The sequence below is a fragment of the Mustela nivalis genome (assembly GCF_964662115.1).
Source record: "Mustela nivalis genome assembly, chromosome: 14".
Lineage (NCBI taxonomy): Eukaryota > Metazoa > Chordata > Mammalia > Carnivora > Mustelidae > Mustela > Mustela nivalis.
The window spans coordinates 36,997,734-37,024,095 of NC_139033.1; the positions used below are offsets into that span (position 1 = coordinate 36,997,734).

Genomic DNA, 26,362 nt, shown 5'->3' on the forward strand with positions numbered 1-26,362 from the left:
AAACCTGAAGACCTTGACAGGTCCTAGGAAAGTCTGAAATGTTTAAAGGCTAATTAACAGTGCAGCAAAAAGCAGTTCTTTGGAGCTATCTTTTTCCCCAAGATTTTGTTTCTTTGAGAGAGACAGAACAAGCAGTGGAGAGGGATGGCAGTGGGGGTGGTGGAGAGAGAAAGAGAAGCTGGTTGTTTTGACCTGTGAGCTTATCCACAGGAGTCCCTGGACTCCAGTAATCCATGAAAGAAGTTATGAATTTTGTTCACAATGCTCAGACTTTCCACTGAGCAGAGAGCCTGAAGTGGGGCTCAATCCCAGGACCCTGAAATCATGACCTGAGCCGAAGGCAGATGCTTAACCGACTGAGCTACGCAGGCACCCCTCTTTGGGACTATTTTTAAAAATATTAAAGAAGTGCCAATGGGGTGTCAGCCCTCCAATTACAGCTTTATCACTGCAGGTTCCCTTGCCATAGAATTTAATGGAGTGGCTGTCTCAGGAAGGGCTAGCATAAAAGAGGAGGAGGGTCTGCTTTTCTCGTCGGCAGCAGCAGAGTGGGTGGACCTGAGAGATAAGGCCTTTCTCCTGTTTCTTGCTTCTAATGATACAAGACATTGAGGATCACACTTCTTCCACTGGGGATGAACCCTCAGACCACTCGCTCTATTTGCTTTCAAACCTAGTCTGGAATTCTACCCTCTTGGCTGTGCAGATACGATTACGTAGGAAGCTGGTTGCCTTGGGTTGGAGTGTGAGCTTTTCCACAGGAGTCCCTGGACTCCAGTAATCCATGAAAGAAGTTATGAATTTTGTTTACAATGCTTAGGATCTGAATAAATGAGCCTGCCGAGCCACAGGCACAAACGTGCAAGGACATTTTGGAATTACAAAGTTCAGTAGCCAGGGACAGCTTGTTATAATAACAGGAGACTACGTCTGCCTAATAAGGGACCCATCTATGGGAAGTCTACACACTGGGTATTGATTCATGGGATGCCATTTCATACGTGCGCAGAACGAATCTGGCCAAACAAAGTTAGCTGCCCAATGGAACTCAAAAATATTTCTCAATTTAATTTTAAACAGACCTTGATGTGAAGGAAATTTAATTAGGTAAGTAATATAGAACACAATGAAATGTCGGTCAAAATTGCTTCCAAAGGTTTAAAATGTTTTCCTTTTCAGACAATGTAGTTAGAACAGCTGAGATATCTATGTTGGTACAGTGTCTTGAAAAGTGGGGCTCGGAAATCAATGCAATCACCTCTCTGAATTAAGTATGCACAAATGAGAGCAACTGAGATCCATATAAATCAGCTCAAGTAGCCCTCTGTGTGCCAGACCATTAGGGGACAGGCAGAGAAGAAGGAAGATGTAAATAAACACATTATCTAGGGCATTCTCACTAATGGAAGGCATCTCTTAACACCCGCATTAAGAATCAAGACAGAACTGTCTGGTGTTTTTAACATTGCTTATGTCTTAAAAAAAAATAATGCCCCGGATGGAGAACCTAAGGTTAAAAACAAACAAATAAAGAAAAACAAACCTTAGACATTGTCGGAGTCACAAATGAGCAAATCTCGTGATCTTTTGGATATCGTCTCCAAATCGCTTCCATATTTGTTGGCAAACTCTAAGCAAATTGTTTGCCGTGTTTGGATTTTGTTGGCACAGAATAATGGAGATCTAAATTGAATGCCTCAACTTCTATAGGCATCAGATATTTGGTGATTATTTTAGTGGGAAAAAAAAGAGGAAAAATGGGAAATAAAGCCTTATTTAAAAATAAAGGTCAGGGGGAGGTGCCTGGGTGGCTCAGTTGTTGAGTGTCTGCTTTCGGCTTAGGTCATGACCCCAGGGTCCTGGGACTGAGCTTCTCATCAGGCTCCCTGCTCGGTGGGAAGCCTCCTTCTCCCTCTCCCACACCCCCTGCTTGTGTTCCCTCTCTTGCTGTGTATCTCTCTGTCAAATAAATAAATTAAATGTTTTTGAAAACTAAAAAAATATACATATAGAGTGCATGTGGGTTACTTGGAGGGGACCTTCTGTTAGGACACTAGAGCTGCGTGACCCTGGGGATCATATGGCATTCTGTATATATAGCTACATATAACTATGTGCATATAACTACAGGTTAGGCCCTGCACTGGTGTTAAAGGGAAGATGGAGGAAAGCAAAGCTCAGGAGGCCTGTCTGCTATGATCTAAGAGAACCCGTCAGGCATGTCCACAAATAGACATGGTACAAAGATATATGGCTCCCATCAAGTTGGCCATAGGGTTGTTACTTGTATAAAATATAAAATAACAAAGTATACTGAGATATTGCCATATTTATTGCCAAATTTCTTATCCTATCTTATCCCTACCATAGGATTGGCTTCTTGCAAAATTAGAAGTGATCTAAAATATATGGTATTAAGTAGACTGCAGAATAAAAAGTTCCAGTTCACCCTTCCCTGTACTCACGCTCCTTGCCATGTAACCATGCAGCACCCTCTCTCTGTCTCTGCGCTCAACCACGTGACATGCTTTCGCCAATGGTATGTTCCAGACTATGTTATTGCTTGCACTTTCCCCTTTGCCGCTGTACGCAATGGACACGCTCATACCACTACAGTGGCTCCAGAAAAGGAGGGGAGGCATGTGGAGCAGAGCCCCCCAAAAACCCATGACCAAGCCAACTGAACCAAAGATGCATGAGCAAGCCTAGCAGGGACCAGCCTAGATCAACCGAATTCTGCAAATTTGTGAGAAGAAAAAAAATGTTTATTGTTGAATGTTGAAATTGGGGGATGGTTTGTTTCTTGGCATTGTTATGGCAAGAGGTAACTGATATGTAGCATGTCATAGAATTTCAGTAAAACTTGTACTTTACCTCCTTCCTTTCCCCTCTTCAATATTCAAAGTCACCTCTCCTTTGGATCACAGCTCTAAGTAAGTGGTTCTGTGGAGAAGTCCTGAAGACAGCCCAGGGGTCTGTTACCTGACAACTGCTTTATAGAGATCATCTCTAATACTTACATCTGTTCTCCAAGGTGGACATATTATTCCCATTTTATAAAGGGGGAAACCGAGACTCAGAGCAGTTAGGTTAGAGCTAGTAAATGGCAGAGTTAGAAGCAAAGAGCATTCATTCTACTGTCCTAACCCGCTGCTGCTTCTGTAAGGTCAGCTGGGTGAAGGGGTGGTGAGAAAGGAATTTTTGGTGCCTCCAAACCCTTCCCAACAGCCCAGGAGAGAAGGATCTGGGTTGTGTAGATACAGTTCCCAGGCCCTGCTGTTGACTCCCACTCTTCTTAGCTTGGGGCTCACATGGGGATATGCCTATCCCAGGGAATTTCAGAGCTCTAAGGAAGCAGAACACTTGGCCTCTAGAGTTGTATGGCTATTAGCAGAGAAGTCCATCTACTTCTCCTGTAGATTTTCCTCCCTTTCCCCTCTAATTCAGTCAACGACCTACTCCCCACTCTGCCTTTATTAACTGAATTTCCAGCATCTGCGTATGGAAGCCCAAGTCCAAAACTCTAGGTAGAAAACTGGTCTGGGAGGAGTGAGTTCAACAGTTCTGCATCTGCTGGGTCCAACGTGATCCCTCTGGGTGGATGGCAGAGGAGGAGGCTGAGGTCCCAGGCATAAGAGAGAACAAAAGAGTGTGTGGTGTTTCTCGTTAGCCCATGGTGTCTCAGCTAAAGAAGAGTGTGGCCCTTTCTGGGTGGTCTTTAGACAGGCCCCAGGGCTATTTCTGGCTCTGCTCAACCTGCCTATCTCTGGAAAATTGGTTGGGCTATGCAAGGCACCTGAAAGACAGTCACTTAACTGCTTACAGAGAAGACGTAATTATCATGCAGCCCAGAAGTGCATGCAATTAAAGGCACCAGAAAAATAAAAAAAAAAGTCTGGGATGTGTTAATGTTAACACTAAATTGTTTATATATGCTCAGTCTTCTTAGTTACTCATGTAATACAGAGATTAAAAAAAAAAAACATAACTGTAGAATAGATAAAACATCTCAAGGCAATAAATAAATCCCACCTAAGATGGACAGCAAATTCTCTTAGTTTCAATTTCTCACTGAAGTTGAGATAACCATAAAATCTCTTTTTGTTCAATCCTACATGGATATTACAAAGGTAAATGAGGATTTCTCCACTTAAATCTTAAAAATCCAGTAAAATGAAAGGTTAAAAAAGTAGTTAATTTTTCCCATTCCTGACTACTTAGTTCTGTACTGTACAGGCAGAACTAGTATATCCAGAAGTTTTTGAACTGCTGGGTTGCAAAGATCACAGGTAATTTTGTTTGCCAGAAAATACGGAAATGAGAAAGGAAAAGCATAAACTTGAGACTATAAATGTTGACCTCTGGCTTTTTTCCTTAAAGGTTAAATTTAAGACAATAATCTAAGAATTTGCAGTATAAGGAGTAATGGCCATTGAAATGCAAACTTAGTTTACCGGTAACTAAAATGACTTGAAAGAGGACAGCAGTCCCTCTGGTTTGCTGATGTGTTTGCAGGCATCAGTGTTCTAAAATATTCAGTTTTGGGGCGCCTGAGTGGCTCAGTGGGTTAAGCCTCTGACTTTGGCTCAGGTCATGATCTCAGGGTCCTGGGATCGAGTCCCACATCGGGCTCTCTGCTTGGAAGGGAGCCTGCTTCCTCCTCCTTCTCTCTCTCTCTCTCTCTGCCTATTTGTGATCTCTCTGTCTGTCAAATAAATAAACAAAATCTTAAAAAAAAAACATTCAGTTTTGTGTGGAAGTAGAAGAGCCCTTGTTATTAACTGGCTATCATGAGTACTGTTTTCTCCATATTAAGGTTATCTCTCATATCAGATTGACATAGGAATCTATTTTGTGGTATGTAAGCAAGAATTTCTGTCAACGACCAAAACATGTATAGAAAAAAATATCCTTTTTTGAAGATCAGAGGCTAGAAAAAATGCCAGATAAAAGTCAACATGCACCTGTTGCTTGCAAGAGTGATGGAAATTAGGGGAACCCCGTAAAGACAGGTGAGAGTCCATCGAAGCTCTCACTTGGAAAAAAAAAATGCCTAATGGGGTCAGCTATGAACCAGTAGCTGTGGGATATAATATATAATATTACAATATTACCATATCTCCTCTCCAGAGTTGTAGGGAGATATAGGAGAGGTCTAGAGGTCTAGAGAGCACAGCTAAGAAGCAGCTCAGTACTTTGGAATGGAGGATTGCAGCCAGAGTTCAGGAAAGAAAGAGAAAAGAATAGGCTACAACATCCATAGAAGGAAGAACTGAGGTGGCCCGGAAGGGGTGTGGAGAGAGACAGGAAATAAGGCATTCTGGGTAAGGAGGAAAAGAGTGTGCAAAAAGACATGGTCATGGCAAAAAAGATAATATACAAGCAGAATAGCAAGGAAGACCCCCTAATTGCAGTAGGTTACCTTGGAGGACTACTGTCAACTGGTAAAATGGGTTCTGATTCTAGTGTCTAGTCATTGTCACTTTACCTCCCTCACCTCATTGATAACAACATGAAATTTTGCATAAGATTTAACCCCACTTCGAGATTCCCCTTAAAACTCATGCATATCTATAGTATCTTAGCTTAGAGGGAAAATGACATTGATGAGAACTTGATATTGTGAAATATGAAATACTGCTCTGAAATGATGCACCAACACAGATGATTCTTTTTCGAATGCCATTGACTTGGGATGCTTGGGTGGCTCAGTCTGTTAAGCCTCTGCCTTCGGCTCAGGTCATGATCCCAGGGTCCTAGAATTGAGTCCTGCATCGGGCTCCTTGCTCAGCAAGGAGCCTGCTTCTCCGTCTGCCTGCTGCTCCCCCTGCTTGTGCTCTCTCTCTCTGACAAATAAATAAATAAAGTCTAAAAATTTTTTTTAAATGCCATCTACTAACTTGAGGGAATAAACTGGGAAGAAACAGTGTCATACGAAAGAAAAGTATTTATTAATTTATTCACAGATCCTTATTGCTGCCTATTATATAATATATCCAACTATTGCTCTTGTGGAACTTAGAATCTTTGGCAGGAACACACTGACAAATTAGTAGGTGATACTTGTTTATGTTTTATGTGCAATGGGAGGGGTTGTCCAAGGGCATCCCAATTTAGGAGACTAGAGAAGGCTTTCTAGAGGCAAAGACATCTAAGGCAAAATCTGAAACTGAGCTCAAGTTAGTTGAGTAAGGAAAAAAAATGTTCTAGGCTAAAGGAATGGCCTGATGTGTTTGGCAAGCTAGCAGCAGTATAGCACGGCTGGTACAAAGTGAAGGGGTAGCAATGTGAGATGATGCTGAATGTGTCAAGAGTCAGTCCATACAGGGATTGACACACACTGCTTAGGGACCTGCACCTTCATCCAATGGTCACAGATCGCTAACAAAGAGTTTTAAATAATGGTGTAATGTGATCGTATTTGGATTCCAGAAAAATCACTCTGGCTTAAGGTTGGAAAATGGATGGAAGAAATCAAGCCTGGAGATAGGGAGACCAGTCAGGAGGCTGTTAAAGTTGGGGTGGCTCCAACTAGGGCAGCAGCACAGGGAATGAAGAGACATAGACAGATATTTAGGAGGTAAAATCCATATGGCTATTATGGTTGACTCAAGGGGAAAGAGGAAAAGGAAAAAGTCCAAATTGATTTCCCAGCTTATGGTGTGTACAAAGGGGTATTGCTGAAAGAGACAGGGAATCAAAGAAAAGACTCACATATGGTGGTAGTGGTGAGGGGGTCAGAGTGAGGCAAGAACATGAGTTCCCTTTGAGGTAAACTGAATTTGGGGGCATTCAGGCAAAGATGTTCAGATGCAGAAGGAAATAAGGACCTGGAGCTAGGAGAGACATCAGGGCTGGAGAGCGATGGAGAAGACCTCATCTTAGAGAGACATGGTAACCGAATGGATGAGATCTTCCAGGATGAGTATGTTGAGCATAAAAATGAAATAGCCTTGGTCAGAATGCTGAGCTTGATGGACAGAGCAAGAGGAGCCCAGAAAGGAGACTGACAAGGAGAGGCCAGAAGACTAACAATGAGAAGAAGAGAGTCTAGTATTATTTCAGAAGTCAAATGAAGAAAGGGTTTAAAGATGCGGGTGGTCAGCAGTGTGTCAAATGCTGAGGAAAGCCCACATTTAAAATAAGAACTGAGAAGTGTCCATTGGGTTTGGCTACAAAAAATTCAACAGTGACACCAGTAAGAGATGGTTTAGTAAACAGGGCTGGCTAGAAGTAGCCTGCAGAGGGCTGGGCCTGAAGGGGGAAGCAAAGAAAAGGCGTGGAGTTAAGGCAACTCCAGAAGTGAAGAGAGGGAAAAGATGAAGTTAGAACAGCTGTTGGGGCAGGGGTGCATTGTTTAAAAAGATAAGAGAAACTGGAGCCCAAAAATGTGGATTGGGAAAAAGGTAATAGAGAGGAGAGGTTAAAAGCACAGGGAAGGCTGGGGTCCTGAGAAGGCAGGAGAGGCAAGCGCCCAGAATCAGCTTGAGAAATTGGCCTCTATCAGAAAAGCAGTCTCTTCCTTTTCAGAAGAACAAAAGAGAAAGGAAGAGAGGCTGCACACTGGGATGAATAAAGAGTCCACTCTTGTGCCTTGAACATGAACTGAAGTGAACTCTGGTATACGTTAGGAGACAACGGATTCCAAGATTTAAAAAAACAAAACAAAACAAAACAAAGACCTCTTAGATTTGGGAATCTGTCACACTCTTTCAGAAAAGCACAAAGTTCTTTACTTCACTCATTTTTTAGTATTTGGAATAAAAAAAAGACTAGAAGTCCCATTCATAGCGCAGTCTTGTTGAAATATCTTTTGAAATGCACACAGAACTCACAAGAAAAGAGATGTAATTAAGTACAAACCCTTGCAGTGAACTGCCTTATTTTAATAAGATGCACTGATCCAATTCAAATGGACTAAAACAAGGCTTAGCTCACTGTCAAATCCGTGTTTTACTGGAAAAGGTTTTGATGGTGTAACCCACCAACTGCTAAGAATTGCATGTCTGCAAATTCAAAGATTATACAGCTTTCAGAAACTGCTTTACTCAGTGTTTATCAAAACCAGTTCTTAGACCTGATTTAAATATGTTCCTGCTTATTTCTAGGGCAAAATTTTAGGCATTTAGACAAAGAAAATTATTTCTTTTTAATATTGGCAGGGAATGCTCTCTCACATTTGTTTTGTTTTGGGCTATATTTTCCTACTTTTCATCCAAGAGCCACTAGGAATTTAAAGATGAATTGTCACAGGCAGGACAATGTCATCTATCATATCCTTGACTTTCTTTTAAAGTGGACACACTAGTCTGTTCCTGTGCCCTATCTCCCCGAGAACCACTTTAGCAATAAATTAGGCTTGAACTAAAATTCCTTGAAATAAAGCAAAAGTTTTACATTCTGAGTAGCTTTGGGAGGGGTTCCTGGGTGGCTCAGTTGGTTGAGTATCTGGCTTTTCTTTTCCGCTCAGGTCAGGATCTCGGAGTTGTGGGATCGAGGTCTGCATCAGGCTCCGTGCTCAGCATGGAGTCCACTCGAGATTCTCTCCCTCTCCCTCCCCCTCTGCCCCTCCCCTCTTCTAAAAATAAATAAATAAATAAATAAATAAATAAATAAATAAATAAATAAATAAAATCTCTTATTAGCTTTGGGAAGTCAAAGGCCATTTTACCAGAAACCCAAAGCGATATGAGTTGTGCAGACCAAAAGAACCCACCTGTCTCTTTTCTCTGGAATAAAAACACAAAGCAGAGCAACTAACTAAAAACGGTCAGAGTCAGGGGCTCTGTGCCTAATGTTAGCTCTCACCCTGTGTGGTCTGGAGGAAGGGACCTGACCCTTCACCCACAGGAGTGGTGCAGAGGTGCTTAAAGAGATCCCATCCAAGATGACTCTCCAGAAATCAAACCCAGCTTCAAGATTTATTGGAGGTAGTGATGTCCCTTAGATGGCTTTCCCTGCAACATTACTGCTGATACAATGTGAGAATATTGTTTAATATAATGAAAACCATGTTTTCAAAAGTCAGCATGTGGGGTGGTTTGGGGTGGAGGAAAGCATGCATGTGTGCACACCTGTGTGCGAGGCAACCAGACTGTAAACCTTGAAAGGAAATCCAAAGCTAAAATATCATGTTAAGAATGGCCATCAGCGTCTGCACGAGGTCGTAACATGGAGTAAAACAGTTCAATCCCTCTGCCCCCCAACAGAGGTAATGCTCTTCCTCTTCGGAAGGCAAGGGTCGTTTAGCATCTTTTGTCCTCTCAGCATCCCCTCCTCTCTGTCTATTATCGTGGACCTCACACAGAGAACGGAAGCCATGGGGCGCCAGAGGAAAATCTGAGGCCCGTTTCTGTCTGGCGCGCTGAGATCTAGAGAGCTGGAGCTACTGATCAGGGTCCTGCCCAGACTTAACCCGAGTAGAGAGCCCATCTTTCTTCTCCGGGTTGAGATGGAAACTCGCTCAGAGCGTGGTGCGAGCGCGCAGGCTCTGGGGCGCTGTTCGTGGTGCTGACGCCCGCGCTAAGGCGGGGAGCCGGCAACCCACCCACAGGCGCTAGGCAGCCAGGGGCGCTGGGCCGAGATCGATGTGAGGCGAGTCTGGAAACAGCTGCTGCCCACAGACCTACAGCCCACTCCACAGTTTGGCTCCAAATCTAGCTCATTGGCTCACTTCTTTGCAATTGCAAAACGGCAGGTTCACTTTTTCTCATCCCGGGGGATTTCACAGGGCCCACCTCTGGCTCGCTGATTTGGCATATCTTTCCTGATGTCCTCCCTCGCCAGTACTGATTCTCTCCAACCCCCTCTCCTTTGTACAATACATTACTTTTGCAGAGCACCTTACAGCTGGCACAGCTCTCACTGGCATCATCAGCTGAGCCATTTCTCCTACACACATAACCATTCCTCTTTTCTCCCACAGATATTTTTTGCTTTCTCCATCCCTCCTCTCCCAAGCAGGAGGAGACTATCACCTCAACATGCAGGGTGGGCAAATCATCTCACTCATCACAGTAGGCCCACCGATTTCTCTTTGATGATGAATTAGGAGAGGCAGAGGCTAGAGTCCCAACAGACAAGAAAAAGTCCCTCAAGAAAATGTGGGTAGTGGTCTGGAGACTGGGGATGGGGACACACACTAGAAGTAAAGCAAAGGAAGGGGACACATACTAGAAGCATGGTGTGGTGGCTGGGGTGGGGGTGGGGGATGCAAGGCTTGTTGCGGTTAGAAGACTCCCGGCAGGTGGCACTCTAGCTCAAGGTGCTCTCCATGGGAGCTGTGACTGTGCTGGGGCTCCACCTCAAACCTTCTTTCTGCTAAACAACTCCCCCATCGCGTCCCACCCATGTTTGCAGGTCTATCTTCCTCTTGATCCAAGCACTTACCCAGACTATATTCCTGCTAATAAGCACCGTTTGCACAATTCTACTTACTGTAATGCACAACAAACAAAACATAAATAGAAAAGAGAGGGTTAGTGGAAGGATTTTTCCCCCCCTAGGGTGATTGATGGTGCTCAGATCAGAACTGTTTAATCATCAATAACATGATTCAGCAATTGGGAAATGTAAACAAATTGTGCAACTGCTTGCTGCGGTCAAAGCCCTGAAGGGGCCTACAGCCCTGAGCCAAGTGTGGGGAGGGCAATGCCAGTAGAGTGCCCCTCCCTCCCACCAGGGCAAAGCTGGCTATGCCGACAGCCTGATTGGCGTGACCTTTGGCTTTTGTAGCACACACACGATTGGGCTGGGGTTAATGGCACTTTGCAGGGAGCTCCAATTGAGTAAACAAAAAATGCCTTGCCCTGTTCTAATGGAGCACATTATTAGGAGGCCTAAGCCTTCATCCAGGCCCCTGCAGCTGCTCTGCAGGTCAGTGCTACCAATAAAGCAATTAGCCAATGAGAAAACTCTTCTTCCCCGAGGGGGACTGTGAGGGTTTTGTTGCAGTTGCTGTGCTTTGCTTTGGGTTTTTAAACAGGCAATCCAAGTTGATCCGAGCCTCTTACATCAGACTCCAGGATGAGGACAGTGAAATTGTGTGTTTGCTGAGTGTGATATTTTAAGGGACTGGACCCTTGCTCAACATAGCCTGGAGAGCTCACTGCTTCCTGTTCAATTAACCTGAACCATAGCTGAACTCTGCCCTTTGAACTCACTCAGCAGATAAATACATTAGCTCACCTAAGGAATCATTAATATTTTTCAATCACAGAAAACAAACATGAATGTCCGAATACAACCCAAGAGATAGTCAATTAGGAATAATGCATGTACCATGTTGGGGAAAAAAAAAAATCACAAATGGATGTTATTTACAGAACAAAAAAGGGTCAAGGAAGAAATGAAATGGATTGTGTCAATAGTTCTGGAAACAAAGGGGACTTTCATTTTCATATCTGCAAACATGAGGGATACTGGGGAATATTTAGCAATTCCTATTCCATCTACACTGGTCTTTAAATAAATTTTTTTTAAAAGGGTGTCCATTCTGTTGGCTTGGTTTCTACCTACTTCCATCAGAACACAAAACTCCAAGCCCTTTCTCTTCTGGAGTGACTTCAGTGTCCATGCTCACATACATAACCCAAAATGTTGCATTTCTGGGGAAAGTTCTATTCCATTCCTGATTTGCTACAAATGAGCCAAAACAATTTTTATGGAAGTATTAACTGCCTTTAAGTACCAGTTGGAATGAACCAAGCTAGTGGATGATTGAAATAATTTTATAGTAGAAAATGATGTTCCTGACACATTGCGACTCTAGCATATAAACAGATTTGTGTTTGTGTGTGTGGTGTGTGTGTGTAAAAAAGGAGAGAGAGAGAGAGAGAGAGAGAGAGATGCTAAATGCATCTATTTTGTTCTTAACCCTGCATGTCGTCTTAGAAGAATGAGAAAAAAACATCTCCAACCGACTCATTACACATTTCAGTTTGATTCAATTTCACTTCCCACAATTCTGCCTCCTGACCCCTCCCCTCCAACCCCCCCTACTTTTCATTTTTGTTTGGTTTGGAGTGTGGGCTTAATGCCCAGCTATCCTAGATGAGAACACTTAAAGGAATATCACAAGCACGAAGGGTAAATCTATTGAACGAGGGTCTTTAACTATGTGGTTTCCTTAAAGGGAAAGGTTGGATCAATAGGATCAATATGAAAGGTTTCCCTGGCCCTGCATAAAAGGGTAAGGGCTTCTCTTTTCACTGGTTTAACTTTACTCTCTGACAAATGCAAATCAATGGATCTGTGTTTACAACAGATTCCCTAACAGACTCAACTTGGGTAAAGCCCAGAGCCTCGCCCTGGGGGTGGGGAGTCTGGGCTTGCTCCAGGAGGATGCTCCAGGGCAGAGCTTCAAGCTCAAGGCCCTGCGGGTAGAGTAAGGAGTGAGCTGCCGATAGCTACCACTCACCGTTAAAGAAGGGGCTCCTGGCCCACTGAGATCCTGATGCTGCTGCCTGTGGAATACAAAATAGGTTCCTCCAAGGATGTCTCAACCCAAGGATAGAGCCCAGATTTCTAGGATCTTGTGAGCCAGTCACTGTTCTTTCCTACCTACCTAGATTTGTGGGGTTAACTACACAGAGGGAGTGGGAATGAAATATCTAAAATCGGAGCAGCCCTTTCTTAGACGGTAACTGGCTCTCTTAGCAATGGCAAGGCAAACCACTAAACGTGTGGGTTCTTTTCCTCTTAATTTTACCTTTCCCTTTAAAAATGTGATGCTTTCCAGAGATTACATGACTTCAAGTCAATACCAGTTACAGAGAAATTATTTTTCTTCCTGCAGGAGAAAGTATATGTATATTTGATTATACGAACCAAAGTCCGATGCTGATTAAATTACACTGGAGGTGTGCTTCCAACCCAAACAAAGTCTGCATTCTACGGAAGAGTAATGGATCTTCCAATGGCGACAAAAGCACCAAGGTGGAACGCAGAGCCTCCCTTCCCTCGGGGGCAATTTCCGTGCAGAGGCTTTCCATAAAAAATGTCCACAACTTCTAGGAAACCTGCTCCCCAAGTAAGACTATCTATCTGTGTATGCATGTCGCCAGCCTGCCTTCGTGCTTTGCCCATCCTGCACCTTGTCGGGCACCAGACGGGTGGAATTACCCAGTAAGTTTTCCTTCCTTCCTGCTCCCTACACTTAGGAGAACCTATGCACATTTTCCAGAGTTGTTGGCTTGAGTGAGACTTGGGAAACAAAAAGCCTTTCCCAAAGGCAATGAAGTAGGGTAGGGGGACAGAGTGGGTGAAGAGGGGGTGCTCCCACGCCTGAAGGAGGCTCTGCACACGACAGCCTAAGGGATCCCATTAGGCTTCTTCATAAAGTTCTTTCCCCACCAAGAAAAGTACCCCCTGGAGAAAGTGACTTTCCCTAGACCAAGAAAAAAAAAGAAAATAATAAAATGTCTCTGAGATGTCAGGGGTGAGGGTAATCCAGAGAATCTGTAGATAAAGTTTAAGGCCCAGGGTGCCTTCATACTCACCCTTTCCCCCAGGGTCCTTTATCCAGGCAATTATTTCTATTTATTCCCTTCTCATTTCCCTTCCTTTGGCAAGAACCCAGAAATTAAATATCTCTTCTTCTCCTCTGAGGTTTTCATTCTCTAGGGATCCCCCGGACATGATCCCACTCTTCCTGAAGACAATTTCTGCCAACGTCAGCCACCAGCTATAGTGTGGTGGAGCTCAGTACATTCTTCCTTCGGCCTCTCTCCTCTGCTATTCCTTTAGAAATAGATACTAACGGACAGAAAATCAAGAGGTGAAAACAGAAAGAGAGGGAGGCTCTCCTTCCCTCCAGGTTCAGGTTTGGAGCTTGGGACCTGCCCAGAGCCCTGTTACCTCTAGAACTGGCTCTAGGAGGAAGTAAAAACATTTCTCCTCTTGGAACCAAAATCTGGGGAGTCAGTTTCCCCTCTGCCTCACCCTCACCATTCACCAGAATCCCTGTCCTATTTTGGGATTCTAAGATGGGTATGGAGGAGAGTCTAAGCTCGCTCACCCCTCCCAGAACCTAGGAGCTCTTCCAGTGGGGACACTGGGGAGAAGGACTGTTGTCTCCCTGACCTGAAGGACACTACCCACTCTTCTTGGTTTCTTTATCTGGTCACCTGACCCAGGTAACTGTAGTTTCCAGTAGGGCGTTGGGCATATTCTGACTAGAAATCAAGCTGTATCAGAGCTCCCTTCTTTAAGAAATCCACTAGTGGGAAGATGAACCCCATCTCTGGGAATGACAGGAAGAAATACCAGTTCACCCTCTGGCACACCTCAAAGCAGAACCATGAAAGATTTTTCTTCTTCTCTCTCCTTCCTTTTTCTCGTGTCATTCTTGGAGAAGGAAGGAAAACACTCCTTTCCTTCCAGATTGAGACCTCCTCTTGAAGGAAAAGCTTAGTTTTTCCCATTTGTAGGATTTAGAGTTTCATAAAACCAGAACAAATTAATTCTCGTCCCACCCCCACTATCCACCCCAGCTCTTTCATTCTTTTCAGTAAAATTCACCTTAGCGTTCCTTCTGGACGAATAAGCCACCATTTGGCAAGGGAAGCCAGTAGGGCATGGTCTGGACAACTCCCCCGCGGGAAGGAAGAGCTCAAAATTTGTCTTCTCCAGTCAATGCACTTGCCTTAGAGAAAACCTTCCATCCCGGGTCTCAGAGGATAAGTTCTCTCCAGCTGGTGGGAAGGGGTGCGACGGGGTTCCCCAGTTTGATTTTCTTACCTTACTGCCCCCGCCCCTCCAGGAAACAAGATTCTGCCCTGTTTGACCCAATTAGCCCACAGCAGACTGTTCTGAGGGATGAAGCCCAGGCCTTTGTCACTGGGGCGGCGTTTAATTGCCCACTTAATGCAATAGTGTAGAAAGTCTGTGAATGCGAACACTCTGGTGTGAGTGATTCCTTTTAATGAAAACAAAGAAAAATGCGAGGGGATCCGAGGATCCGGAAGCTGCGCGGTTATCATGACAGCTCGAGAGACGTTTCCAAGTTGCGTTTGGTCGTTTCCGCAAACCGAGAGGTAGGTCAAATTTCCTGGGTGGTTTAGAAGAAGAAAAGACGTTGCCCGGGCCCTGTCTGACCAGACGAGGGCCATGGGGACCAGGAGCGACGGTCCCCGGAGAACGACAGAGCTGGGAGGACTCGGGCGCCCTCCTGCCGCAGCGGACTCGGTCCGCCGCAGAGCCCTCCGCGTGGAGCGCAGGACGCAGAGCGCGCGCGCGGGGACTACGGGGATGCCTGGGAGCTCTGCGACCCGAGAAGCCTCGGGAAGAGGCGGGCTCTGGCCGCACGGGGAGAAGCCGCAGCCTGACCCGTGGGCCCGCTGGGAGCAGGGAAAGCGGCGCGGCGAGAGCGCGGGGGAAACTGGGCGCTGGGGAGCGGGGGCGCTGGCGAGCGCTTTGCTGGGAAGAGCGCGCCGTCGGGCTTACTGGAAACCCGCCGGATCAGGTTCCAGATCAATGAGATCTGGGTCCACACGTTTACGTTATTGTTGCCAGCATTAATGCTCTTTTAATCTTCTAAACATTATCAGCATCGATCTCCCTCCATATACACATTTGTTTGAGAAAGTGACATACCCACACGGTGGAAAGCCTGGAATAAAATGCACAGCCGCTCGCGTCGAGGGCGCCCAGCGGCCTGGACTGCTACTCGCGCTCGGCTTCACTACCCTTCCTTGCGTTCTGTCTTCTCCGCCCGCTTCCGCTCACCCTGATGCGTGTTAGGAGGGTGTTCTCCAGGCGCCCTGGACTTGACCAAACAAGGACGGTAGCGAGCTTTGCAGTTATTAATCCGACCAGCCAGCAGGCAAAAGTATCTTGTGCTTGGTACGGATGCAGGTTTGTGTTCGGTCTCTCGGGCTCGGTTCCCCGCACTAAACTGCGGGGAGAGAGGGCCTGAGCTGGGCCCGGAGCCGGACCAGCAGGAGGGACGGTGGGGTTCCGACCATGAGGTCCCTGCCTCTTCACTTAGAAGAGGCCAGTCGGCCGCCGGCACAGCCCACGACTTTCCTGGCGCCGAAGGAGAGATGCCGGCCCGTGGTGCCCCTGGCAGGAGCCGCCGCGCACTGTCCCCAGCAGGCTCTGCCGCCGCGAGCGTCAGCTGGCCCAGGCAACATCTTGGCAGGTTGGTGAAAGGCCATCAGCTGTCTGAACAGAGTTGCCTCCAGACTGGCCTCTGGGAGTTGCTGTCTGAAGAGGACCGTGTGTCTGTCCACCGCCGGGACATGTGGCAGGTTCCGAGCAGGCCTCCCCCGCCCGCCCCAGAGCCCGGGTCTCGGGAGGCGCAAACCTTGGCAGGTCATACCGTCAGAGGCTTTGCTCTAGCTGCGGGGCTTTGGAGGGAACCACTCCCGCCACGGAGGCCCTGGTTTTCCTCCGTGAGCCGCCAGTCCCAGGTTTTGCCTGGGGTTTTCAGTCCCTCCCTCTTCGTGTCTGTGCTTCGTTCAGAGGCTTCTTGGGCTCTAAGTCAGGAGTGTTAGTGTTCAAACCCGCGGGAGTTTGTCCGAGCTTCGTGCAGGGCGGAAATACAAACTGCCTGCGGGAGCGTGCCCTGAGAACCGCCCAGGGCACGGCTGCAACCCCTCGCGGCCTTGGCCACCCTTTCCCAACGAAATCGTGCTCTTGGAGTCCGCTTCTCTGAAATCTAGTGCTGGGGCGATCTGAGTTTCCCCAGGGTCTTGTCCCTTTGAAATGCCAGCCTGAGCTGGGGACCCACCAATGGGCCCAAAGGAGGCGTGGGGGAGGCAGGTGGGAGAGGAGAGGAAGGACCTGCTTCTGTGGATCCAGAGTTTGCTTCGCCTAAGGGTGAGGTCTGCAACATCAGACATCCTGATTCCTACGTCCCTCAAACCCCTGCCTGCTTGAGCCTCTGGCAAGACCCAGAGGGGGCCAAAATGAGAAAGAGAAAGGGAAACTAAAAGGAGAGGAAGGGACAGAAAAGAGGCCTGGTTGGGGCAAGCTGGAGGTGCCCAGGCTGCTCTTGGAGGCTCGAGCCTGGCAGGCAGGACCAGCTGCCCTGTGGAGCCATGGGCTTGTTTAAGCCCCCAGAGCCCTGCCTCGTGGGTCCTCAGTGGCGTCCCTGCGGGGATTCCGATCGATACTCCTGGCGGGGAAGGCCTCTGCTTTTCTTCTCCATTTGCTCCTGTCCCCTAGCACTCCTGAGCACATAATACCTACTTACCAGTCCTAGCTTCTGTGTCAGCGTCTGAAGAGACTGATCTACTGACCCCATACTGAAAAGGCTCCTATGTAATAATAACCACTCAACACACTTGTAGTTGCTGATAAAATGGCCAGATAAAAAGGCTAAAGCCCTTGTCCCTTTTCAACTCGGGGTAATAAAACAGACACACATTTGAATGCTTGAGCAAAGCGGGGTCCTCAGCAGGAATTTCCTACTCGATGAAGGAGGCTTTCAATTTCCTGTGGAGGTGGCTTCAGCACTTCTCCTTGGGGCCAGCCTTTGAGGAGTGTCCCCTACCTTGACTTTCCTGGGGTGGGTGGTGGGACTGGGGATCCCCACATATGCCTCACTTTCCCTTATCCCAGCAATGCTTGGGGCTAAGGTGGGCTAACAGGTCAAGCATTACTTGCCATGTCACTTTCAGTCACACATAGGCACAAGGCACACGATCTATTTCTCTTTCTTTCTTTCTCTTTCTAGCTCTGTCCTTTGCAGGACAGGCGTGAGGGGGCGGCAGCGTTCTGAGATGGTCTGGAAGGGAAAAGCTGTCCTTTAACTGTACCCTCCAGTCCAGCTGCCAAGTTTCTTCTGGCTGCCCAGGCCAGGGAACCCAGGCGCTGCTGGCGCTCACCTGAGAGGCACTGGTGGAGTTTTGGGGGGCCAAGACAAAGGAGTACCGCACTGTTCAGAAGTGTCAGCAAGCCTCCAGTTTATTTCTGATGGCTGCCCTCTATTCACTGCTTAATCTTTTCTAGGAACGAGGAGCAAATAAGAGAATTGTGGTAGAGAACGAAGAGTAAGCTAAAGGAGAAAGATTACTAAAAGCACACAAAAGTATTAGGAGTCCATAGATTTGGGGAAGCTTTAGGGGGTATAGTTTTCTTTACCTTTTCAGATCAATACCGAGGGGGCGATTACTGCTTGGAGATTGGAATCCTCCAACAGCGGGGAAAGGCGGAGGCTGTCAGAGTGGAAACGCCCCCTCCCCAAGCCTGGGTGAACACGCCCCCAGCCCCGTCCCGCGTCGGTAGAGTGTACCCCGTAAGCCAGGCTCAGTGGTGCGAGGAAAGCCCCAGGGAGCGGGAGAGGAAGCTTGAGCTCGCCGCTCCGGAAGCGCGTTGTGTATAGCTGGCTCGGACCCTGCCGGCCGCACACAACGCACATCCCACTTTCCGCACCAATGTAAATCACTGCCACTAAGAATTGTCCCCTCGGTGGCTTACGGATCCAAGAGAAACTGCCCATACAGACTTGCAGTAGGATACTGTGTATCCTACCCAGTGGGTCGCCTGGACCCTTTGCTCCTCTGGACTCAAGGCTAAGTCCTGGAGGCAGCGCAACTGCCACACGCACCGCTCTTGGTCTGCGCGCACAAAAGCGCGCAACTGTCTGTCAGTCGCAGCCACCGCTACGTCTTTCTCTCTAGCTCCCGCCGCCCACACAGGAGGTATCTGTGCTCCTAGAACAATAGAGGGCTGTACCTCGCGGCTTGGCCGCTAGAGGAGGCACAAAGAACCAAGCCCGCTCCAGAACAATGTAACCAACGCGTCGACCGGTCCCCTCCCGCGGGCCGCCTGCCCTCCCCGCCGCCGCGCTACGCGCACAATCAGCGTCCGCTTAATGCAAAGGCGGAGCCTGTAGCCAGTGGCCAAGATGCTTTAACTAACGTGCATCTTAATTTCAGCACCTCTCCTCACAAACGCCCAGCCTCTCTCCGAGTCCAGCCAGACCTCGGCGAATGCCAGCAAAAGCTGGGTGCCGGGCGAGCGTGGCCGGCGACTTAGGCAGCTTTCCATTCTTAGTTTTTCCTCCCCCATCCTCCTAGAGGTGAATGTATTAGTCCCAACCTTCGTCCTGGCACCCTTCCCTCTCGGTAGGCAATGACACGGGAACTGGCCCGAGCCGGCTCTTTCGGTCAGAAACTCCCCGAGCCAGCGCCAAGGCCGGAGATGTCTGGAAAGCGCTGTTGTATCCTACCATCCGTTCCCCCGCGCGGTCAAGACTGTGACTCCTGCTAATAACTAAACAAGTTTGCCTGGTATGGTGGGTAGGAAAAGAACGGAGATTTCTTTTTTTCCTTTCTGAAGAGCAAAGCGCCTCAACTGCCTCCATACAAGGAAACCAGGCAGCCTGGAAAACTGAAATGTATTGTCTAAGCTAGAGTTCAAGTGCACAGGGCCAATCCTGAGTCTCTGTGAGTCCTGTAAAGAGAAAGCTCCTAGTAGACACAGCGCACCTCCTCCCTTGTCCCACAACTAGGGAAGGCAAAAAGAGGGGGTAAAATTGGCACATTCAGGGGAGGGTGAATGAAATGTGGTGGTGGAGCATGGGTCAATGAAAGCTTGGAGTCAAGGAGGGAGGAAGAGAAGTATGAAAATGCGAAGAAAAAAAGGACAGAAAAGGAACAAGGGAGCAGAAGGAGGAAATGACAGAACAAGAAATAAAGTGGAGAGAAAATAGGAAGTGCATAGCGCAGAGGAGGGAAGAACCGAAGCCAGGCGCACTGACCTGGGGCCACAAACACCCGGAGAACTCTCCCCAGCAGCCGGGGTCCAGGAGACCCTCTGTGCTTACCTGCCAGGCGTAAGGCGGACATGCGCTGGAACTCGGGCTCCTGCAGCCACTTCCACATCCTGCGAAAGGTCTCCCTGCCAGATTTGAGTTTACTCCACGGTTTGGGGTTCCGGAGCAGGTCGGAGAGAGTCCCCTGAGACCGGCACAGCACCCTCTGCGCGAAGATCGCCTGGGGGATGCTGTAGCGCTTCAGCTCCGCGGTGATGCGCTGGGCCACCTCTTTGGTGTTGATCTCCTCCAGCTGGCCCGATGTAGCCACCTGCGAGCCAGAGGAGGACGAGGGTGGCCGCTCGCGGCTGGGCGCCAGCACCGGCCCATGGGACTGAGCATGGCCCGGGTGGTGCAGGCCGTTGAGGTGCGACATCATGGCCGCGGGCGGGGTGCCCAGGCCGCGAGACAGGTGCTGCTCACCGCGGGTCAGCATGGCAGTGTGGTGCGCGTCGAAGTTAGGGCTGAGCATTTTGTCGTGGCCCGGCGGCCCGTAGTTGGGTAGGCTCTGCTGCGCGTTGTGGAGGCCGCCCAGCCCGTTGCCCAGTGGCGTGGCGGCCAGCGGGGACAGGCTCTGGCTCATGCCGGGCATCTCCTTGTAGGGGCTGTAGAGGTTGTTCATGGCCGGGAGCCCGCGCTCGTCGCGCATGAGGGTGAAGCTGCCGCTGACGTTGCCCGACAGGCGCTGGTGGTGGTGGTGGTGGTGGTGGTGCGGGTGGTGGTGCGGGTGCGGGTGGTGGAACTTGTCCGACACCGTGGAGATGGGCGGCAGCGGCTGGAGCGGCGTCAGCGTGGTGTAGGTGTTGCTCATGCCCATGCCGGGCGGGGACGAGTCGCAGGACATGCTCATGGCGTGATGGAGCGGGATGGAGAGCTCGGGCCGGTAGTCGCCGCCGTCCAGGATCGAGGCCATGCTAGTGACCATGGCCGAGCGCGACGCCGCCGCCGCTGCCGCTGCCGCCGTGCCCAGCTCCTGGTGCGCTGTTGGCGGCGGCGGCGGGCCCCGCAGCGAGCCAGCAGCGCCGCGGCCCGCGTGGTGGGGGCTGGGGCTGGCCAGCAGCTCCTGCTCATGGCTCGGGCCCCCGCCGCCGCCCCCGCCGCCCCCGCCACCGCCCCCGCCGCTGCCGCCGCCGGCCGGCCCGTGCAAAGTGCCCAGACTTTCCATTGTCAGCTCCGGGTTCATGGCGCAGCCTTCTAGGTCTTTGGTGAGGCATCGATAGGCGGTGTAGGCAGCCTTCATTCAGTCCATCGGGGCCCGGGGGCGGCGGGGGCGGCGGGGGCGGCCGGCGGGCTGGCAAGGCGCGCGTGGCGGAGCTCGGTCGCGGGAGCGGGGGAGGGCGCGGGAGTGCGCGAGTGTGTGGAGGGGAGCGTGCGTGCGGGTGTGCGCCCCGGGCTGCGGGCGGGCAGGCGGGCGCGCCCGGGGTGGGGGTGGGGTGGGGGCGGACGGGGCGTGCGAGCGGGAGAGGGGAGGGGGCGGGGAGGGAGGGAGGGATCACCGGGCCCCACCGCTCGGGCCGGCGCGCTGCCTCGCCATGTCCGAGCCCGCTCCGGCGCCGACGTCTTCTGTTTGGGTGAGCGGGAGCTGTCCAGAAGGGCTCTGCCGCTCGCCGGGGCAGCCAACCTAGCCTCCCGGACCCGGGGCGGGGCAGCGCCCGATGGGCGCTGCAAACAGCCACTCCGAGTGCGCTACCGCCCCGGGGGGCGGGCCTCCTGAGTGAGGCTGCCAATGGCTGAGGAGGGGGCGGGGCCATGTGTTTCAGGTTTGGCTGACGGCTCTGTGCCTTTTTTCCTCCTTTGCCACTAGAATCAAACGTCAAGGAGAGGGAGGGAGGGGAAGAGAGTGCAGTGGGGAGAGAGAGGCGAGAGTGCGAGCGAGGGAGAGAAATTATGTTAAAGATGCCGCTCTGTGTCCCTCTTGAGCAGCTGCGATCTGTAGAAAAGGGCATTGCCTTAGTTCCCTTTGCCTCACCCCACAGCTTTTCTGGAGGCTACCAAGCCGGTCTGTACTGTGAAAATACAAACCCAAGTCTCCTAGCGAGCCACTTCCCAAGCGTCTCTATCTGAGAGCCAGTAGTTTACCCTTTTAAAATGCAGGCGCTTAGGTATTCTAATGCAGGGTAAATTCCCGAGACCCAGGTTTGCATAATCTGCCGGGCGAAAGGAAGCCCAGGACCCTCGCTGCCTCGGAGCTGCGGCCGGCGACGCGAGCCCACAGGCGGCGCGGGCCACCGTAATCCAAGCAAAGTTAACACAATAACATCATTTAATTACCCGGCGAGCCCATAAATCTCCCAGTTATGAGGCTTCAGAAGGGCTCTGTTAGATTGCAAAACAAAACTAGAACTCTAGGAGCTGCGCTTTCAAGGTGACCAAACGCTCCCTCCATTAGCGTCTTGTAAAGAAGTGGTTGTGGGTGGGGGGCGGCAAGACTGTTCCCAAAGCCTGTAGTGAGCAAACTTCTGGGAGCAAGGAGTACGTAAACCTTCCCGGACGACACCCGCGGATTTTTCTTTTATCGCGTCCCCGCGCGCGCGCGCACACACACACATACACACACACACTCGAACCCCGAGAAAGGAAAGCCCCAGGTTGGGGCTGTGGGTAGATGGCACCGACCCTCGGTCGACACCTGTATATCAAAAACTTGTTTCTGAAAAGACCAGAACCCTGGCGAGTTTTAGAAGGCTCTCGAGCCGCAGCTTTAAAAAGTGCACCTTCGTCTACCCAGAATTTCCGTTGGAAGTGGAGCGGAGCGGAGGTGGATATTTCCGAGGCCTGGGTGGGGGTGGAGGGGCGGCTGAAGACAGGGAGCTACCGGGCATTGAAACCCTTAAAAGTAACAGATTCTTCCAAAGCAGGTTGCGCTCTGTTTGCCTCCCAAGATTCAAGCTAGCTGAGGTTGCGCAGATGTTGCCTTTGTTTAAAGAGACAGTAATTAAGGACAGGGTGGACATAAGTTTGAGAAGCGTGACCTATTTTCTTTTGATCAGCTGTCAAAAGAAGAGCGGGGGGTCTCCTTAAGACAGCCCCCTCCAACCACTTCCAGCTGTTAGAGAAAACTTGATAAGAAAACAAGGACACACAGCCTGGAATACTGTATTTGCCTTCCTGGTGCTAGAGAAAAGGTTTGATTCATTTGGAAAATAGTTCTTAGTCTTGGTGACCTTTTCCTGCTGCCCTCCTTTCCCTTCTAGCTACAGAGCAAAAAAAGAAAAAAGAAAAAGAAAAAAAAATCCACCCACTCCCACACCATTCTGTCACATGAATGTACAGTGACGTTATTGATAGATCAACTTCATTGAGTCTGACCAATATATTGCCAATTATTCACTCAAGCAGCTTCTTTGTTATATCAGAGCCCGAGTAAGAACGTGGACGTTCCTCCACTTTGCTAGACACACTTTTCTAGCTGCTAACATTTTTTAATGTCACAAAATTAGGTAAAATAACCGATTTTTCTGTTTCTCTCTTTCCTCTCCCCCTCAACCCTCTCTTACTGTCTCTCTTTTCACTCCCCACCTTATATATGGCAGCTGGACAGTTGGATAATTTGAAACAGTTAATGTTTGAAAAACTTACTGAGTTGAACAGAAGTTCACAAGAGCGCAACCTCCTGTTGGTCTAGGAGTGCTCAGAGACTGAAATAGGGCAAGAGAGCAGCAAGGCTGGGGAATGAGTCTGATATGCCCCAACGCTGAACACAGCCTTCTCTGCCTTGGCTTCAGGCTTAAAGAGTGGCCAGGGACCCCAGGCTGGGACATTGAGTAGGCACTGCCTTCATACGGAAGACTGAATATATAGATGGCCATTAAAATAATTTTTCAAAATGATAAACTCGTTTACCAGGCTACCAAGATAAATCTGCTCCTGGGAATTGCATTTTGGTGTGCCTGGGAGCAGTCACGTGCTGGAGAGTTGAAAGGTGAGTTGCATATTCTTGCTGCCTTCCTACCTCCCTCTCTCCCTCCGCCCTGCCTCCCACCATCCCTCCCCCTTCCCTCGATCAATATTGGCGATCTCAGGGAAATCATGAAATCGTATTGGCTTCTTTGTGTATAATTTCATTGGGCTAGATTAAAGCAGATTTTCCATGTTGTTTTTCTTAATGATGGTTTGAGGTTTTGTATGTCAACCTAAAACCCATTTAAAAGGGAAATTAATGTGCATTTTTAGTAAATTAGTCTTGCATGCCTTTTCCCTTTCTAAAAAGGAAAAAATATTTTCTACTTGAAGATAATTTTAAGAATATCAGTATTAATAAGATTTTCAAATATGTTTTAAAATATCTTTGATGTTCCTTTCTCTAAGAAAATAAAAGGAAAATGTACTTTCTAACTGCCCTTTATTTACACACGTACTCTAACATTCAGAAGTTGTGTAACTCAGAATTAAAAAAAAAAAAATGGAAGCTACACTCTTGTTCCCTTTCCCCTCAGCATTTGATTCACAAATGGATAGTAGACAGGCATGCTATTTCACGACTGTTAGAGTCTGGACAAACAGTTACACCAGCCAATATACTGAGATCAGGAAATCCCTTTCTTAACATACCACGTCCGCAGATCTGATTTTCTTCAAAATCAGACACTTACATGGTCAAAAGAAGTCTGTAAATAAAATACAGCTTTGACAACAAATGTAAGGTACTGCATTATAAAAGGAAAAAGAAAACACTTGAGTTAAGAATTGTAGGAATAGACCGGACATTTTTACTGCCAGAGCTTTTCATATGTGTTTTCATATTAAAAAAAATTTTTAGGCTCTGAGAGGGAAAGAAAGGTGAGCATTCAATTAAAACAGAGACCCTATAAATTATTCACACACACACACACACACACACACACACAAATACATAGACCACAAGTCAACCCAGTCTGGATAAGGGGCCCAATAGCTTTGTTTCTAAACAACAGTAACCACAGCCCAAATCCCAAGAAGAGGGGGGCTGCTTATTTCTACCCAAATGTTCAAAATCCTGAGGAAGGTTTTGTGTTAGGAGAACACATTTGTGCTACAACTAGGTTTATCAAAGCAATACAAAAAGACATAATGGTGGGTTGATTTGGACTATTTTATTTTTGTCCTTCCCCAAACCATCTGGCGCGTGAGTGTAGGGGTATTGATCAGGATCTGTGAGCTGCAGACCCCATGCCAATCCAGAGCGTTTCTGGCAATCAGTGTCGCCCATGAATTGCAGCTGTCTGTGTGGCTCCCGAAAAGAAATCTTCAGAAAAGTCCCCCCCTTATCAAACACTTCATCCGTTCAGGGGTAAGTCAATATCATTTCTTTGTCATTTCGAGGAGGAGGATTATGCAGGAGAAAGTTTTTGTTGTCGGTTGTAGCTGCTGCTGAGCCTTTTTTTTTTTTTTTTTTTTAAAGGAAGGAGAGCAATTTTCTAGCCATTGAATGGTAATGGTTTTCCAGAAAGGCCTCAAGCGTTTGTATGAATCGTACAACAAATGCTGTTTCAATATTGTGGGGGAATTTTAAGGGGGGGGGGAGAATTCTCATGTTGCTATACACAAATAATAATAGTGATAATAGAGGGTTTCTTTTAACAACGGAGAAATTTCTCCCCCTTTTCCCGGAGCCTCTAGTGATGAAGACACCGCAAGTCTCTGTGATTACACTTGCAGATGGACGGTGGGTGCTTGTGGAGGGAAGGGAGCCTTCGGAATTGTGGCTCTGTTTGATATCTCCATTAGCTCCAATTTTATTCTGCCTGAAAGCTCAGGCTGGTTGAACACAAGGAGAAGAACACTAAAACCGAAGCCCGGCACCATTGACCCTCTTCCGCCTCTCAGCTCAGAAATTCTCTGACACTTCGCGGATTCCATTCGAATCCAGGAAAGTTGTTGTTGAAGTGTTTTAGGTGGGGAGGTCCCATGGGTCCTTTTTCGTGAACTCGCTTCTCCTCTGCGTCAATCTGGTTAAAATCCGAAAAGCCAGTTTAGTTAGGAGCTGTCAGGGACGGCCCTTAACTTTTCGGGTGACAGAGTGCGCCAGGACGGAGGATCATTTGGAGTGTGTTAGTGTTCTTCCCACCTTCCGCTGGTCTCTTAGGAAAAGAAGAATGAAGCTGCTCTGTCAGCTGGGGGAGGCTTCTCTCACAGCCCCAAGCACCACCTGGGTTTGCAGGTGGGGAGTAGGGCTGCGGGGCGAACCCAGCGAAACCCGCCCGAGCCTCAGTAGTTCCGGCGCGGGCAGTGGGCGGGCTTGAGGGCGGGGAGAAGGAGGAGACCCCGAGCCAGAAGAGCGGTCGCACCTGCTCCTGGGGCGACGAGTCTGGAGAGGCAGCGGCCGAATCCTCAGCTCCGCAGAGCTAAGTAGCAAGCGGGTCCTCCTGCCTAGTTTTAAAGAAAGCCAGAGACTAGGTCGGCGAACCTTGATCGTTCCCCCTCCATGCCCACAGACAGGAAATTGTTGGAGTTACTGTGCCCTCAGGGATGGACACACACACACACACACACACACACACTTCTGTCCCTCTCCATTCCGGTTCTGGCTTGGTTCCCCGACCCCCTCGCGGGAGGAGTTTGGGTGGAAATCAGAGCCTGGGCCTCTGATCCGGACTGGAGGTGACCGTGGTTGAGTGCTGG

At 48.8% G+C, this 26,362-nt stretch overlaps 1 protein-coding gene and 2 long non-coding RNA genes across 3 annotated transcripts in view; 1 reads left to right on the forward strand and 2 right to left on the reverse strand.

Annotated features, from left to right (window-relative positions):
* The window catches only part of ONECUT2 (one cut homeobox 2), a 59,573-nt gene extending 38,207 nt beyond the window's left edge, over positions 1-21,366 (reverse strand). Inside the window, exon 1 of the mRNA XM_082698918.1 lies at positions 19,775-21,366. Within this exon, the coding sequence (XP_082555044.1) occupies positions 19,775-21,002 (1,228 nt within the window). The 5' untranslated portion in view covers positions 21,003-21,366. The remainder of the gene's footprint in view (positions 1-19,774) is intronic.
* LOC309848361 overlaps positions 1-26,362 on the reverse strand; it is an 801,917-nt gene that overhangs the window by 83,569 nt on the left and 691,986 nt on the right. The window lies entirely within an intron of this gene.
* LOC309847990 overlaps positions 23,395-26,362 on the forward strand; it is a 56,048-nt gene continuing 53,080 nt past the window's right edge. The window contains exons 1-2 of the long non-coding RNA XR_014302769.1: positions 23,395-23,684; positions 24,877-25,031. This is a non-coding gene — a long non-coding RNA (uncharacterized lncRNA). The remainder of the gene's footprint in view (positions 23,685-24,876; positions 25,032-26,362) is intronic.